The sequence below is a fragment of the Muntiacus reevesi genome, chromosome 1 (genome assembly GCF_963930625.1).
Source record: "Muntiacus reevesi chromosome 1, mMunRee1.1, whole genome shotgun sequence".
Taxonomy (NCBI): Eukaryota; Metazoa; Chordata; class Mammalia; order Artiodactyla; family Cervidae; genus Muntiacus; species Muntiacus reevesi.
Genome location: NC_089249.1, coordinates 95739686 through 95757695, shown reverse-complemented (window position 1 = coordinate 95757695; position 18010 = coordinate 95739686). Strand labels below are relative to the sequence as shown.

Below are 18010 nucleotides of genomic sequence, written 5' to 3'. Positions count from 1 at the left end.
ACCTTGGAGCTGTGTTCTGAGCTCCCAGCGCTACCTTGAAGACCAGACCTGGCCTGGTATGCACGCCCTGCTTCCCAGTGTGGTTCCTGCCCAGCCTGTCGGATGCCCAGTAAAGCCTTATCACACTTGCTGTGTCTTGTCTTATTCTTTCAGGGCTTCCTGGAGTCATGACTGTGTTGGGTATGTGGGGGTGTGTATTTTCCCCTCTGTTGTCCACTTCAGGGCTCCATGGTTGGGTATGGGTGTGTGTGGAGTGGGGTGGGGTAGACTGTTGGGGATGAGTAGGTTATATGATTGTTTGTTCATTTCTATCTCCACTTCATGCACCTCCGTTCCTTAGCATCAAGTCTCTGCAAAAGGGGAGCCCTTCTGTGCCTGGTTCCCTCTTTAATTCAGCATTCATGGGATGCCTCCTGTCAGCTTGCAGTACTCTGTGTCATGGTTCAGGGGATTCTTGGGTGCAGAGGAAGGAGTCTGAGTAGTCTACAGATGGTGTGGGATCCTAGTGGATTCGCTTCTGTCACCCTTTCCTGGAAGCTTACCCTGCTTTAGATACCCTTCATCCGCATTCTTACAACATGCATGTGTGCGTGCATGCACAGTCGTGTCCAACTGTTTGCAACCGTATGGATCTAGCCTGCCAGGGTTCTTTGTCCATGGGATTCTCCAGGCAAGGATTCTGGAGTGGGTTGCTATTCCCTTCTCCAGGGAATCTTCCTGACCCTGGGATCAAACCTGAGCCCCCTGCCTTGACAGCCGGATTTGTTACCACTGAGCCACCTGGGAAGCTCTATTTTTAAATACTTTTTTGCAGTATACCAACTTTGTGTATTAGCTTACAAAATTTATTTGCTTTTTAAAGCATTAATTACCTACATCCACTACTTTGTAATATCCTTTCAGCAAGGAAAAGAAACCACAGTCCAACCTATGTCCTATTCTTATTTTGAAATAAACTGCTGCCTGCAAAGAGGAAAGGTGGCAGGTAGGACGTTATTCTTGTGCAGATTGTACCTCAGGTCAGAGATCACAGAGTGACATCAAAAGACACTGGGCCCTCACACCACTATGTATAAGATGGATCACCAGTAAGGACGAGCTGTACAGCGCAGGGAACCCTACTCAATATTCTGTGATAATCTATCTGAGAAGAGGATCTGAAAAAGAGTGAACATCTGTATATGGATAACTGAATCACTTTGTTGTACACCTGAAACTAACACAACTTTATAGTTGTAAATCAACTATAATTTTTTAAAAGACAGAGTTCACTCTCTTAAAATCCCATTGGGTCAGGAGGCAGGGTGAGAGCTGGAATCTGTGGATCTAGGCAGCTGAGGGTGTGTGGGGTCACTCTGACTCTGGTCCTGTGTGGAGCTGTATAGGCTGTCACGCCTCTCTGGACACCCTCTGGGGCCCAGAGGCACACCCTCTGGGGCACTCAGAAGACTGGTCTCCCCTGGGTCCCTTTCCCACCACACTCCCTGTCACTGTCTCATCAGTGTGAGAGACATGGAGCTGTCTGTCAGAACATCTCTAGAGCTGCACCTGGGTACCCTCTCCACTGTGTGTGGATCTGGATTTAGATTCACAAGTGAGGCCATAAACTACTTGATTAATTTATGTTGTATCTTTATTTTTAGGCACATGAGGAGGGGCAGGGTCCTACACAGTCCCTGAAAGGAGCACAGGGAGACCACATTTCCTTTCTCTGCCTCCTCACCTCTTTCTATCGCAACGATAGTCTGTTCTGGAAGACCGCAGCTATCATGGGTTATATTAATAAATCATGGGGGAGGGTTAGGATTGCCTGGTTTCCCATGTTCCCGTAACACGGGCCGATTTAATGTTATAATTCAGTCTTGTTTCCCAAGGGCACTGGCAACTCCTCCCGGTTAGCTGACATCTAACTGGTCGGGAACCAGGCGGGCCCGACCTCGGCGGCCTTTGATCTCTAGGCGCCCAGGGATTGGCTCCCAAAGGAATCTGCTGAGAGACAGGAGCAGACCCGTTCTGGCCGCCGCGGGGCTGAGTCAGGGGCTGGGCTGGGGGCGGGGCCGAGAAGAGGGGCGGGTGCTTCCGGGCCCGCTTACTCCCGAATTCAGAAGACGTTTCAAGCCTAACTGCGCTGGAGCTCCTGCACTCTGAGCGTCATAACCTGCACCATGCCCATGATCCTGGGTTACTGGGACATCCGCGGGGTGAGCGGGGGTCCCCCAGGGCGGGGAAGATGGAGGCGGGTGGGGAAATGCTGCGCCACGCTGGGAAACTGCTGCAAAGCTGAGGCCGGTTCAAAGTCCCTCCCGCCTCAGCCCGATCATCTTATCTGGGTGTTGGCATGTGTGTGTGTGGCGTGGGTGGGCTGGTGCAGGTGATGGTGCTGAGGGAGTTGGAGGTGTGGAAGTGACCTGGAACAGAGAGTTTTGCAGTCAAGACTGACGTCTGCCCTCTGTCCCACCATCTCTCCCAGCTGGCCCATGCCATCCGCCTTCTCCTGGAGTACACAGACACAAACTATGAGGAGAGACAGTACTCGATGGGAGATGGTAATGGAGTCCTTTTCCTATTCTAACTTCTGCTCAACTCATGCTGATTTGTTGCCAAGCAACTCATATTCCGCTCTTGTTACTCCCATCCCTTAACTCCACCAGCTGGAAAAGGGACTTGCCCCTTCCCCAAACCTTGGGGGTGCAACTGTCCCCCAAAGCAGGACATGAGAGCCCCTGTGGCAGCCTTGGGCTCCACTTAGTGCTTGCATTAGCTCTCTGTAAGCCTCACCTCAGGGAGGTTCCAAATCCTTCTAAGTGTGCTTTCCGCTAAAGCTCCATGTGAGATTAGAATCCAGTTCAGATTCCAGATCCAGTAGTTTAGAGGGTCTTGCCTCTGATTCCTTGGTAGGTTCCCTGGGAAGGAGGGTTGGATTTGTGGGAAGTTGTTTCACTGCATCTTCTTTTTCTCAGCTCCCGACTATGACAGAAGCCAGTGGCTGAATGAAAAATTCAAGCTGGGCCTGGACTTCCCCAATGTAGGTGCAGGGGCTGGGATGCTGGGAGGGGGAGTGGACAGTGTCTCCATCCGTCTCCTTTCCTGGCTTAGAGGTTTCAGGAACAGGTGCCTTCTGTTCTGTCTCTCACCTTCCTGGTTCTCTCCCCTGCCCTTCCATGATGCTCTGTGTCCCAGCTCATCCCTCCATTTTGCAGCATATTATTTAGTACCCACCATAGTATTTAGGCTCTGTGAATGCCAGGTTTCATCTCTGCCCTTGGTCAACGGAGGGGGTACAGGGGAGTCTGGTGGGCCAAATAACCAGACCCTGTTGTTCTTCTAGCTGCCCTACTTAATCGATGGGACTCACAAGCTCACCCAGAGCAACGCCATCCTTCGGTACATTGCTCGCAAGCACAACATGTGTGAGTGGGTCTGGGGTTGGGGCAGGGGTGCAGGTCGTCATGCCCTGGGCTGGCCGGAGGGTATACTGAGGTTGAGTCTCTGTTGTGTGGCCACAGGTGGGGAGACAGAGGAGGAGATGATTCGTGTGGACATTTTGGAGAACCAAGTTATGGATGTCCGCTTTGCCATGGCCAGGATCTGCTACAGCCCTGACTTTGTGAGTCCTGGTGGAACAGAGTGTGAGATGCTTGTCAGGATCTCATTTATTGGTCTTTTAGATTTTTATTTCCTTAGAGCTACTTATCCACCAAGACATTTTCCTGAAAACTCTGATTCAGTTCCCACCAATAAGAAGAGTCCGGCTTTTCCTGGATGGAAATTCACTTCCTAGACAGGATATTTTCCTCCTTACTCCAGCACCTCCTCTCCGCATCTAAGGCCTAAACACATGTGTCCAGTGGGCAGCCCAGGGTTAGCTGTTATTCCTCTCCCTCCTTCCTTTTAGCTTCCAGTTCTCTCCAACTGTCCAGAAACTGCCCAGGTGTCCACACCATTCTAGTCTCCTATACTGGAACATAGGACTTCTTTCCTAGTCATTTCAGTGTTGATCGGCCTGAGGTCTGAGGACCAAGCTCCACCAGGTCTCACAGCACTGCTGGTCTGACCCAGGGCAGGTGTCTGGAGCTGAGTGGTGACAGGTTCAGGAACAGTGTGGTTTTGCCCTTTGTCCTCCCATCACCTCTCACAGATGGGAGGTGATACCCATAGAAGTCTGGTGAACACAGGTGGGTTAAATTGCCCCTGGGCCCTGACTCATGTACAGTCAAGGGACATGAGTGCTCACCTGACAGCTGGGATCAGACATAGCCCCGGGAGGACTGCTCTCTGCCAGTGAGTCTGTGTGTGAGGGTGGTGACAGCTGTTTTGTGTCTCAGGAGAAACTGAAGCCTGGTTTCTTGAAGGAGATCCCTGAAAAAATCAAGCTGTTCTCAGAGTTTCTGGGGAAGAGGCCTTGGTTTTCAGGGGACAAGGTATGGACGGCTTTGGGGGTGGGGTAGCTGTCATTTTTCCGAGGTTCAGAGTTCGGTCCGCATTCATGCTTTGTTTTTCTTCAGCTCACCTATGTGGATTTCCTGGTTTATGACGTCCTTGACATGCACCGCATATTTGAGCCCAAGTGCCTGGATGCATTTCCAAACCTGAAAGACTTCATTGCTCGTTTTGAGGTGATTCCCCTGAACTCCTTAGTATTTACATCTTTCTTCTCTTTCTTATTCTCTCTGATTTCCTAGTTGGAAATATGATGAAGAATAGCATTTATGGAGAATTTTGTTTACCAGAATCTCTCCTCAGACTGACGCATATTGTGTCACTTTTAATCTTTATAACATTCCTACATGTAGAACAATTATCCTCTCCATTTTACAGATAAGGAAATAAGCTGAAAGGATAAGTAATTTCTGAAGGTCACACAACCAGTACAGGCTGTACTGGGCTCCCAGTCAGACCGTCTGGCTTCTATGTGCCTCTCCATTTCCTGTACTGAAATGAAAAGCTCTGGTCCTTTTATTGTCTGGGTTCACAGTTTTGGAAAGTGTGTAGGAAGCAGAATATTCAGGAGATGGTATGCAACTGGCATTAGTAGAATGAGACACAATAGGATTGATATCAAGTACTAAAAACACATATGATATATTCTGATCTCCAAAGGGCTCTGCAGCAATTGAGCCCCCACCTGTTGTTCTGAGATTCTCAGGGCTGTAGTTGGTGCTGGGATTTGGGTACATACAGAGGTGTCCTGTGCAAGGATTTCATCTTCACACCTCTTATGGTGGGCAGTTCCTTCACTCCTCATCTCCTGTCCCTTCTTCCTTCATGTTAACTCCAGATTCCATCTCAGAGATGCGATAGTGCATTCATTTTAAGTCACGTTCACTGATCTGATCCTCTCCCCTGTATGAGATGCTGTGTCAGGCACAGTGGGGTACAGATGTCACATAGTCCTGGCGCCCAGCTTCTTGGGCTCAGCGCAGCTGGAGAACTACAGGGACTCCAAGCCGTGTGGTGTGTGTGGGGCCACCTTGGTTCTGGAGGAGCGCAGCCTGACCTCACCTCCCAGCTCATCATTCACCCAACTGGAGAGCAACAGAGTCTGCTTTGTGACTGATATGGGAATTTGAAGCTCTCATTCAATAGGTTTTTTGGCCTACAATCTGTTTTGTATTCCTGCTCCCCATCATGAAATTTGCTTTCTCAGCTAGTTCTCATCAGCTCTGGTTTTGGTCCAAGGCTTGTTGCCTTGGAAATTTTGCAAGAGCTGGGGTGACTGCCCAGCAGGAAGGATGGGGACAGATGTGGTCTGCAGTGTGGCCTGTTGGGCCCTGGGCTGTGGAGTACAGGCAGGCCTAGATCTTGGAGTTCTGGGAACTCTTGGGCACTATCTTGGGAAAATGGTGCACAGGTACACCTGAGTTTCTCACTGTCTGGTTGGCCATAGCAGAACTCAGGATGATGTGGGTTGAGGCCCAATGAGAGTGGACTCAGGTCCTGGGCCAGGCAGTTGGTCTGTGTCTTTTAAGTGGAATAATTAGAGTCTGGCCTGAGCTAGCCTTGCTGCTCCACACCCTCCTATCATGTTTCATCCATGTTTTCCTGAATAATTGGGTGAAATGTGGTCTCTTGTTTATGTTGCCTGACCACTTTCTGAGCCCTTTTGTTTTGCTAGGCCTTTTTGTTTTTCATCCCTTTGTGGGCAAACCCTGTGAACTAGGAGCATTTTCTCCGGAAGAGATTATTTTTTGCTTGATGAGAAGAATAAATACTCCTATGATGAGAGGTCGATGGAGAAACATTCGACACTACTTAAGAGCAGTGAGTTTTGACTTTATTTGGAGACCTCCAATTTTGTTTGGAACCCAGGAGACAGCTTCTCATAGAGCTCTGAAGATGTAGGGTAGGAGACAGTAGGTATATGAGTTTTTGGCTGGGATATACATATAGTCAAGCATGCATCTTGGTAAAAGATTAGTGCTATTTATTGAAAAACAAACATCTCAAGTTAATGATCTTAGTGCTTTTCTCTGTGTAGGAAGATGGGTTAATCTGGAGTCATGAAAATTCTTTGAGATGCATCCTAACTGTCTGGGGGCCCCGTGTCTAAAACACAGAATGTTTCATTCTGGTTTTCTTCATCCTGAAATCTCCTCAGGGTGATTGTCTGTGGTTGACTGCAGTAGATTATAGCTTACCCCTTTCTATAACCAGTTAGGAGCGAATATCTTCAGGCTTTTTACTGTTCATGGAAACGACGTAAGATTTACATTCATTCTTTTATTTTCATAAATTTAAAAAAGTTATTTATTTATTTTTGGCTGGGCTGGGTCTTCGTTGCTGGACCTGGGCTTTCTCTAGTTGCAGGGAGCTCGGTCTGCTTTCTAGTTGCGGTGTTCTGGCTTCTAATGCAGTGGCTTCTCTTGTTGCAGAGCACCAGACTCTAGGCACTTGAGCTTCAGTAGTTGTGGCTCTCAGGCTCTAGAACCTAGGCTCAGTTGCCCAGGGGCATGTGAAATCTTCCCAGACCAGGGATTGAACCCATGTCCCCTGTTTTGGCAGGCAGATTCTCAACCACTGGACCGCCAGGGAAGTCCTTCATTCTTGACAAATCCTTTAAAAGGCTGTAAATTAGATTTTGGGTGAAGGAGCCTTTCCAACTGTTTGAGTTTAAAAATACCTCTTTTCCATTATTTCTTCCGTTTGGTGTTAGATTTATCTTATTATGTTAATCAGGCTTAGTTTCAGGTCATTGTGTGCTATATTTGCATATCTGATATGAAGAGATTTTTAAAAATATGTAACCTTTTTTTGGCTACATTGGGTGTTAGTTGTGTCATGTGAGATCTTCCACTGTGGTGCTCCGGCTTCTTCTCCTTGTGGTGCATGGGCCCCAGAGCACATGGGCTCAGTAGTTGTGGTGTGTGGGCTTAGTTGCCCCTGGGCCTGTGGGATCTTAGTTCCTTGACCAGGGATTGAACTGCCTTCACTGCACTGGAAGGCAGATTCCTAGCAACTGGACCACCAGGGAAGTCCCCTGATATGTGGAGATTTGCAGGACAAACACAGTTGCTTTCAATTCCCGGAAGAACTGGGCTTCTATCTAAATGATATCAAAAGATTGATTTGACCAACTACCTTTTTTAAATTTTGCTTTTTTTATATCAGTAGGAAAATTTCCAACTAAACTGGAAATCAAAAGATTTCTATATTTTAGAACTTTAGGGATCCGTATTTCATGTCTTCAAATATTTGCAGAAGGTCCTCTTTCTGAGTGCACAAGTCAAACTCAGACCAATTTACCCTTGGTCAAAAACAAAACCAACCAACCAAACACAACCTCCCAATCAAACTCCAATATTGCTTTTATTAGGCCCTGAATATTAGCTTGCAATTTTAACCTTATGGTGTGTGGGCTCAGGTAACCCTATCGGTTTCCTCTGTTATATTTAATTAACGTTGTCTGAGAGGCAGATTATATGCCCTGTCTTATGCCAGGCAGGGGATCATTCCCCAGTGAGACATGTTTGTATATCCCCACAGTATAATCAGGTAAAAGAGATATAACCATCTTACATAAAGCCTGTTCAAATATACCACTTTTTAGTATGTTACTGAGTTCAAGTTTAGTCTGCTTGCTGCACAACAGGCCAATCATCTGAGAGACGAGGTGCAGACTGAGAAGATGGCAGACTAATGTCTCAAAATAACCATTTTATCAGGGTCTGCATGCCAGGTTCTTTTATAGAACAGAGATGGGGGAGGTGAGGAAGTAAAGTAAAAAGGTCATTAATCTTGCAAATATCTCCTGGAATTGCCAGCCTTGGGGAGAGGATATGCCAATTTTTTCCTTCCTGTAGCCATCCACAGGTGGACAGGGCCCTGAACAAGGGCACTTTGGTCTAACATTCAGGCAGAGGGGCAGGGTTCCCCAAGGCAGGCCATTATTGTGGAGGGTGTCCTTTTAGTGAACAAAAGCAATGGGAAGCAAAGTTTAAAGTAAAAGAAACAGATCTGGACTTCTCTGTTGGTACAGTGGATAAGAATCTGCCTGCCAATGCAGGGGACATGGGTTCAATCCTTGGTCTGGGAAGATTCCACATGATGCAGAGCACCGAAGCCTGCACCACAGCTAATGAGCCCGGCTCTAGGACCTGAAAGCCACAGCTGCTAGTCTATGTGCTGCAACTACCTACTGCATCTCACGCACCTAAGTCTGTGCGCCACAACAAGGGAAGCTGCTGCAGTGAGAAGGCTGCGCATCATAATGAAGAGTAGCCCTCACTGGCTGCACTAGAGAAAGCCCAGGCTCATAATGAAGACCCAGTGCAGCCAAAAAAAAAGGATACAAATCTTAAAAAAAAAAAAAAAAAAAAAAGAAAGAAAGAAACAGATCCAACATGGAGGCAGATTTTGTTCTTCCCCGTAACAAAAAAACTTTCATCTCAATTCTATCAACTATTAATATTTTACCTTTAACCATAGCCCTTGTAAGGATCCTGTTAACAAGTCTTGGTCTTATAAGGAGTCCCAGAAAATTTCCTTTTTATTCCCTGGCCATTTTACCCAGTTCTGTCCCCAGTGAGGGGTTGAGCCAAGGGACCCAGGGTTTTTTGTCAGTCTTTATTGGATTGTTTGGCATATTGCCCTGAGCAATTGCTGGTGAATTTTTCTACCGTTTTGCCTTTACAATTTTCCTACACTGGGGTAAATAGAGTGGATTTGTTTGGGTCTCTTTAACATTTAAGGGGACTGATAAGGGGTCTTTTTGGCCTCTCCAGAACATCTTTTTTGGTAGTGTTGTATCAAAATCTTTGATTTTGTGCCATCAAAGTCTGTTTCATTTACCATACCTCTTAATAGCCATCTAAAGATTTTCATCCTATTGGGACCAGTTCCTTTAAAATTTCTACTTTGTAGGAAGAACTCATTTGACTTTCCCCTCAGTTTTTAACTATTCCTTTGTTAATTAACCTAGTTAACTTTAGTTATTCTTTTGTTTTTATTAGCATCTGTAAGAGCCATTGAGGGGAAGCTGAGACCACAAAACTCTAGGAATAATTTTTGTTGGTTGATTGATTTGAAACTAAAGAAGTTCTTAAGGTTAGCCACCATTATATATCTGTGTATCCACCCTTTAGTTTGATTTTTCCATAGGGATCAGCTAAACAAATGTTTTCAATGAGAGGTCTCTAAAAATTTACCAATTTAGCAGGTTTCCCAGTTTAAAGGATCCATTGTTAGAATTCTTAGTTATGATTCAAACTAATAAGAGGCAAGAGGAATCCCCACGAGAGTGCAAAGGATGCAGCCTTCTCAAGAACCAGGAAGTTTACTCCCAAATATAGTCTAAGAAAGTAAAGGCCTTTGTTGTACAAGGAGACACAAGGAGGGTTGAAATGACAAAGACCCTTTATGAACTGGGACCCCTAACGACACATTTACCTAATGCAACTTAGCTGGACAAAAAGACTCTTGGAATCACTGTCTGTGCAACTTGCTGCCAACCACACACCATGTGTACCTTCACGATTAGAGAGACTGGAAGATGCATAAGAAGATGAGGTAGAACTTTTATGTCTCAAAGATACAGGGAGATGATGCAAGTTCTTCCTAGAAGGACTTTTGTTTCCTTAAGGTCAGAATTGGAAAACAAAACTTTTTTTGGCCAAAGTAATCACAGTTTTACCAAACCTTCTGAATCATTCAGTCTGTTTGATTTTATAACCCATTCCTCTTGCTGTGTACACAAAAAAAACCCTAATTTTGAATGTCAAAGAACCCTTTTTTGACCATTTTTAGGATGAGATCTCCTTTGGTATAGTTTCCCCAATTAAGTAAGCATTTGCAGTATAAACTCCACATGTACCTGTAATTACATATGTAATGTACCTGAACCTGCCTGTAGTGTCAGTCTTAGGTTGCCAATCTGTCACCCCTCTTTCTTTTGTTTATAAAGCTTTGTTTCCCATTTCACAGTATGTTTGTCAGGATAAATTTCTTTTGATAAGTGTGTGTGGTGGGCCCTTCTGCTGTTTGTGAGCTTAACTCTCCTCGTCGTCACCCTGTAGTCTTTTCGGGTCTTTGATATGTCTCGGTTTCTTCTGACAGTCTGAGAACACCGTGGGCATTGGGAACACAGGTTGGCCAAACCTTTTGTGTGTGTCCCCGGATGAGCAAGTTTCTTTAAAAAGTGGGATTCCTTATGGGATTGCTGTGTGGTATGAGGACTTGCCTCCCATCACTCCTGCAAGTTTCTCAATTGCCTGAAAAAGCCTTGCTTGGCCAAGAGGAACTCTGTCCCTTATCCATGGAGCTAAGAGATCTCATGTGGTATCTACACTATATTCCGACCAACTCTGGTAAATTAGTCAGTTCAAGGAAGTACACAAACCAGTCCCTGATCTACGCACCCAACCTGAACCTTCCCAGTGTCTCAGCTGGGTACCTTCTCAGTATCTCTAAAAACAGGAAGCTTTTTCATGTACCACTAAAGAAAACTCAGGATTGTCAACCAAGATGGTAAACCTGAGATCATGAGAGATTCACCGAAATTCACATGATCACGGACAGAGGTGGACCGGCACAAGGGGCCTTGCTGGTACCAAGGCTCCAGCTCCTTGTAAGGTTCCAATACCAGTAAGAGGTCTCATTTGGACTCCTTTGTGGTCACTATAACTCTCCACTGGAAACAAAGTCCACACAATGTAAGAGCAGTGAGTTTCTCTTTTGTTGGGAGACCTGTATGCTAGGAGACACCCTCTCAGATATCTCTGGGAAACTGCTTTCAGGAGGTGGAGGAGGAGGTCTGGGAAACAGGAGTAATCAATTATACATCTTGGTAAAGATTACTGCTAATCACCACAAGCTAGGGATCTCAAGTTACTGATTTTAGTGCTTTACTCTGCATAGAAAACTATACAAACCTAGTTTGATTAGAGTGCTTCTTTAGATGCATCTTAACTGTCTAGGGACTATGTATCCAAAACAGAGAATGTTTCATTTGTTTTTTTCCCCATCCTGAATTCCCCTGCGGCCACACTGTTGGTGGGAACTGCCAGGAGTGGTCACTTAACTGTATAAGTGGATGATGAGTGAGTCTCCTTGTTTTTTTTTCAGCTGTGAGGAAGGGGGTGCAGCAGAGAGACCTCAGAATTGAGAGGGCAAGCAAGCAGGCTGCATTCTAGCCATATTACTTATGTGCAGCATGAGCATGAGGGAAGTGCTTATCCTCTGTGTGCCTCAGTTTCCCTTCTGATAAATAGTCTCAGTAGAACCCATCTTGCAGGGTCATTTAGGGATTCTGAACCTATGTCATCATCTCTAGCAACAAGTGCTGGGTGGAGTCTCCATATGTCATGTTTTATCAAGATATCACTGGAATTACAAATAATTGGAAGAGTTAACTTTCCAGAGTTGGGGATACCAGGAGGATAGTATTTTGTCCCAATATTTGACTCCACATGAAAGGGCTATATCTAGGTTCCAAACTTAGGGAGAACTGCATGAACCGTAGTGGAGCAGTAGATCTGAAGCCTGATCTTTTTCCCACCCTCAGGGCCTGAAGAAGATCTCTGCCTACATGCAGTCCAGTCGCTTCCTCCCAGGCCCTCTGTTCCTGAAGCTTGCCGTGTGGGGCAACAAGTAATGCCTCCAACCAGGAGATGGGCCTGAGGAGCCAGGGCCCCGGAGACCAGGCGGACCTTCCTGCACACAGAACCTTCGGTGTTTTTCTTTCTCCTTCTGTTCACTCTAGATGCTTCCTTGGCCCCCTTATCTCCCTCCCACCACCCTTTTCATCCATCCTTTAATTCAGTTTCCCACTTTTTTTTTTTCATTTTTTTTTTTTGCAAAGATCCTCCCTGACCCCACATTATCTCTCCTGCACTAAAGCCACCCAGACTATCCTTCCCTCCCATGGTTGCTTCTGCTGTGAGGAGCCCAGCCAGATCCCTGGCCCATGGAGCTCTGCTCCGAGCTCCCAGCACTGCCCTGAAGACCAGACCTGGCCTGGTGTGCAGGCCCTGCTTCCCTGTGTGGTTCCTGCCTAGCCTGTCTGATCCCCAGTAAAGCCTTATCACACCTGACCTGCTGTGTCTTGTCTTATTCCCTCCTGGCTTCCTGGAGTCATGACCGACAATGTCGGGTGTGGTGGTGTCCATTTTCCCTTCTGTTGTGCTCTGCAGGGCTGCATGAATGGGCGCGTGTGTGTGTGTGTGTGTGTGTGTGTGTGTGTGTGTGTGTGTGTGTGTGTGTGTGTGTGTGTGGTGGAAGGTTGGGCACAGGTGGGATCATACTATTGCTTGTTCATTTCTATCTCCACTTCATGCACCTCTGTTTCTTAGCATGAGGTCTCTACCGAAGGGGGCCCTTCTGTGCCTGCTTTCCTCTAATTCAGCATTTATGGGATGCCTCCTGTCAGCTTGTAGTACTCTGTGTCATGGTTCAGGGGGCTCTTGGGTGCTGGTTAAGGGACCTGAGTAGTCTACTGATGGGTGTGCGATCCTGGTGTATTCACTTCTCCTGGAAGTTTTCTCTGCTTTAGATACCCTTCATCTGTGTTCTTACCACATATCTCAATAAAATTTGCCGCCACTGTATTATAATCATTGTTTTACTTGTTTTCTCTCTAACTTGGTCATAAAGACATTGAGGAAAGAATCCATTTTTATTCAACTTTATATCTCACATCTATTATACTGCCTCACACACAGTATATGTTCAATAACAGTTGGAAACGTGAAAGAAGTATCTCTAGTTAAAACCCTGGGAAATTCTCAGACTAAATTTTATGGATTTAGAGCTCTGCATATAGGTGCCTAGCTTCCAGGTGGTACTAGTAAAGAACCCACCTGCCAATTCAGGAGATGTAAGAGATACAGGGTTTGATCCTTGGGTTGGGAAGATCTGCCGGAGGAGGGCATGGCAACCCACTTCAGTATCTTTGCCTGGAGAATCCCATGAACAGAGGAGCCTAGCAGGCTACATACCATGGGATCGCAAAGAGTCAGACTCAACTGAAGCGACTCAGCACTATAGTTTCCTGAGCCACTTAAGATAAAGAATCAACATCAGAAGTTTTGAAATCTATATGTCTAGAGGAAAGCCATTAGGTCTCACTAACTTAAGCATTTAGTGGGCTGTAGCTGGCCCTTGGATAACTTGACCTGAAATGAGCTGGGCTAGTGTGCTGGACCAAAGTGTAGCCACTCTGTGCAGTCAGGAGGGAGAGTGCCATTTTAGGTAAAGTGTAGGCCTCATCAGATAACAATATGATTAGCAGGTCCTTCGAAGGGTGGCTAGATGGTGGAGTTGGGTTTGTTATAGCACCGCCTCAAGTCTTGACTTGGCCTCAAGTCATAGCCCTCAGGTGCTTTGGAGAAGAGTCCTGTTGGGTATTTGTCTGAGTGGTCATTTCTTGCAGTTATTAAGCAAAAAATATTAAGCAAAAGTAGGAATAATGTGAACTAAATGATTTTTAAATAAATAATTATTTCAAAAAGTAAACATGCTAACATAAAAAAGTCCAGTAAACTAATAGTTAATGAAACTTATAAGTCAGTAAATATTTTTGATTTTGCAGACCAGATGGTCTCCGCCATCACAATTGTTCACCTTTATTACTGTAGTGTGAAAGCAGCCATGGGACATACATACATGAATGGATGGGGCTGTATTTCAACAGAACTTCAAAAACAGATGAACTTATTTCTCTGACTCCAGATTTAAATGCTCAAATTAAAAGGGCAAAGCTAGTGTGGGAGGGAGGGTTAAGAGAGAGGGGAGATATGTATACCTATGGCTGATTCGTGTTGATTATACGACAGAAATCAACACAATATTATAAAGCAATTATCCTCCAAATAAAAAATAAATAGCTATCTTAAAACTTAAATCTTAGATTCGGATGTAAGAGGTGACCATCAAAAAAACCTAAACAACAAAATAATTCTTTAAAGAAATGAGGCAATATGTGATAATGAAGATATTTGCAAATAAAGTTTGAACACCTTTGTTTAAGTGTGAAATATTTCTTCTTAATGGCATTTCTTGTTTTCAATACTTTTTGTCTTAAACTTGGTTCCTTTTGTAAATTCTTGCAATCCTAGTTTGCATTTTGTTATTCAAAATGTTATAAGCAAGTGGAAAATTTTTGTCTCATATATAATTTGTCAGTATCTTGTCAACGGCTATTTCTACTATCTTATTTTCAGATTAAAAAATGTTCTCTATAACCTAAAGTTACACAGACAACACTTACAAACAAAAAATTAGCATGATGAAGACACATTTAGATTCTACTCTTTGTATTTATTATACTATTAATCTTGTGTTCTGAGGCTATTTCATTTAGAAACACTGTTAATTCACTGAGAATTCAGAAGGTCAGAAGTAGAACTGGAGTCAATTAAGGAAGACCGTACAGAAGAAAGACCACAGGCTAGACTTCTCAACTGGATACTGGACACTGTATGTTTTGATGTCTTGCACAGTGTTCTCTAAAATATTAGAACCTGTCAGCATTTACAGTCAAGAGAAAGAGCTCATGTAAATCCAGAAGACGTGACCACATTGACACTGAATATCAGCGAGGCAACCACTGGCTGCATCATGCCCTTCAGCCCCCTGTCCAGTTTCCCCAGTCCCCCTGCCCCCTACTGCCTTCCACACACCCACTGTCCCCAGCGGTGGGACCCCTGGGTCTGGGGGCTGAGTCTGAGAGCCTGCTCAGCCAGTCCTCCTCCTTCTCCTGCAGGATTGACGTCTTCCTCCTGATGGGGCCACCTGTGCTCGGGGCCCATTCATGTCCTCAGTTCCTTGTCCTAGCAGACTCTGCCTCTTTCTCCTGCCTTCAACCTCCCTCCTTCTCAGCGCCCCTTGGTGTTTGAACACTGAAAATCTCTTCCATATTTAAAAACTTCTCCCTGTATTTCCCAGAAGACTTCCAGCCTTTATTAGCCAGGATGATCTTACTTATGGTGCTGCTATATGTCAGAATTATAGTGATTGTTTTTTCATAAAGGAAAATGATAAATGAATGAGTGAGATTACATTATGTTACAGCATCTGCTTTACCTATTTTAAATATTACTATTGTGCTTCATGTAGCTTTGGAAAATCATTTTCTCAGTGAAATCTAGTGCTATTTCTCTAAGTTCAAGATGTAGAAAGGTCAGAATTGTAATTCCTTATTATGTTATGAAATGTGTAACTATTGTGAAGGTCAGCACTTTTGGTGACCATAGTCTCCATCGCTTCCTTGTGGGCAAAAGGACAAGAGAATCCACTTGACCCTGAGCCACATCCTGAGTCTGGACCCAGGGCTGAGCCCTGAGGACAGGCAGGGTAGGAATGGCTGGGACCATCCATAGAGGGACTGAGCTCTGCTGGTCTCTGCTGACACACTCTCTCTGCTTCCAAATTTAGCAGAGATGTACAAACTCTAAGTCTGTGATTTCACAGGGATTGGAGAAGGAAATGGCAACCCACTCCAGTATTCTTGCCTGGAGAATCCCAGAGATGGAGAAGCCTGGTGGGCTGTCTATGGGGTCGCACAGAGTCATACACGAGTGAAGCGACTTGGCAGCAGCAGCAGCAGCAGCAGCAGCAGCAGCAGAAAAGGTCTGTCTTCCAAGCCCCACTCCATACTATACCATGGTGATCTGAATCTTCTTGAGACAATGGTTCATGCCTTTCTATCCCACAAAGTGTGCTGTGCTGTGTTTAGTCATGTTCGACTCTTTGGGACCCCATGGACCGTAGCCCGCCAGGCTCCTCTGTCCTTGAGATTTCCTAGAGTGGGTTGCCATTTCCTCCTCTAGGGGATCTTCCAAACCCAGGGATCAAAACCATGGCTCCTGAGTCTCCTTCACTGGCAGGCATATTCTTTACCACTGAGCCACTTGGGAAGCTCTATTTTTAAACATATATTTTTGTAGTATACCAACTTTGTGTTTTTGGAGAAAGGCATGGCAATCCACTCCAGTAGTCTTGCCTGGAGTATTCCATAGAAAGAGAGCCTGGGGGGCTTATAGTCCATGCGGTTGCAAAGAGTCAGACATGACTGAAGCAACTTAGCATAGAGCACAGAGCACAACTTTGTGTTTTAACTTACAAAATTTGTTTGTTTTTCAAAGTTCCTCTCATTTGTTTCCTACATCCACTACTTTGTAATATCCTTTCAACAAACAAAAGAAAGCACAGCCCACCTGATGTCCTATTCTCCTAATTTTGAAATAACCTTCTGCCTCAAAGAGGAAAGTTGGCAGGTAGGACACTGTCCTTGTGCAGTTTGTACCACAAGTGACAGATCACAGAGTAACTTCAAAGGACTCTGAGCCCACACACTACTATATATAAGACAGATAATCAACGAGGACACACTGTACAGTACAGGGAACTCTGGGTGTCCCTAGCAGCTCAGATGGTAAAGAATTTGCCTGCAATGCAGGAGACCCGGGTTTGATCCCTGGGTTGGGAAGATCCCCTGGAGGAGGGCATGGCAACCCACTCTAGTATTCTTGCCTGGAGAATCCCCATGGACAGAGGAGCCCGGTGGGCTACATACAGTCCATGAGGTCACAAAGAGTCAGACACAACTGAGCGACTAAGGAAACAGGGAACTCTCCTCAGGAGTCTGTGATAACCTATATGAGAAGAGAATCTGAAAAAGAGTGAATATATGCTTATGTATAACAGAATCACTTTGTTGTACACCTGAAATAAAGCAGGACTGTAAATCAAATATACTTCATTAAAAAATTTTTTAAAGGCACAGATCACTGTCTTAATATCACACTGGGTCAGGAGGCAGGGTGAGGGCTGGGATCTGTGGAACTAGGCAGCCAAGGGTGTCTGGGTCACTGTGACTCTGCTCCTGTGTGGAGTCATCCAACCTTCTCAGGACACCCTCTGGAGCCACCCACTCAGAGGACAGGTCTTCTCCCCCCGGGTCACATTCCTACCACAGACCCCGTCACTGTCCCATCAATGTGAGAGCCGGAGCTGTCAGGACATCTCTGGAGCTGCACCTGGGTACCCTCTCTGCTGTGCATGAATCTGGATTTAGATTCACAAGTGAGGCCACAAACTACTTGATTAGTTTATGTTATATCTTTATTTTTAGGCACAGGAGGAGGGCAGGGTCCTCCACAGCGCCTGAAAGGAAGACATGAGGCCACATTTCCCCTCTCTGCCTCCTATCTACTCTTCCTACCGCACTGATACTCATTTCTGGAAGACTGCAGCTATCATGGATTGTAAATCATGGGGGACCGTTAGGGTTGCAAATCATGGGGGAGCGTTAGGATTGCCTGGGGTTCTCATCTTCCTGTAACACGGGCCGATTTAATGTTATAATTCAGTCTTGTTTCCCAAGGGCACTGGCAACTCCTCCCGGTTAGCTGACATCTAACTGGTCGGGAACCAGGCGGGCCCGACCTCGGCGGCCTTTGATCTCTAGGCGCCCAGGGATTGGCTCCCAAAGGAATCTGCGGAGAGACAGGAGCAGACCCGTTCTGGCCGCCGCGGGGCTGAGTCAGGGGCTGGGCTGGGGGCGGGGCCGAGAAGA

At 45.6% G+C, this 18010-nt stretch overlaps 1 protein-coding gene across 1 annotated transcript; it reads left to right on the top strand.

Annotated features, from left to right (window-relative positions):
* Window positions 1–2063: 2063 nt before the first annotated feature.
* Window positions 2064–12527, top strand: LOC136147927 (glutathione S-transferase Mu 1). The gene is made up of 8 exons (XM_065907280.1): window positions 2064–2201; window positions 2471–2546; window positions 2961–3025; window positions 3329–3410; window positions 3507–3607; window positions 4326–4421; window positions 4506–4616; window positions 11999–12527. Exons 1-8 carry the CDS (start codon window positions 2166–2168, stop codon window positions 12086–12088), a joined length of 657 nt encoding a protein of 218 aa, XP_065763352.1. The 5' UTR covers window positions 2064–2165; the 3' UTR covers window positions 12089–12527.
* Window positions 12528–18010: the final 5483 nt, after the last annotated feature.

Coding starts and splice junctions, on each gene's coding strand:
- LOC136147927 (XM_065907280.1), top strand. CDS start 2,166: ATGCCCATGATCCTGGGTTACTGGGACATCCGCGGG. Junction 3,608..4,325: donor TCTGCTACAGCCCTGACTTT/GTGAGTCCTGGT, acceptor TTTGTGTCTCAG/GAGAAACTGAAGCCTGGTTT. Junction 4,422..4,505: donor CTTGGTTTTCAGGGGACAAG/GTATGGACGGCT, acceptor GTTTTTCTTCAG/CTCACCTATGTGGATTTCCT.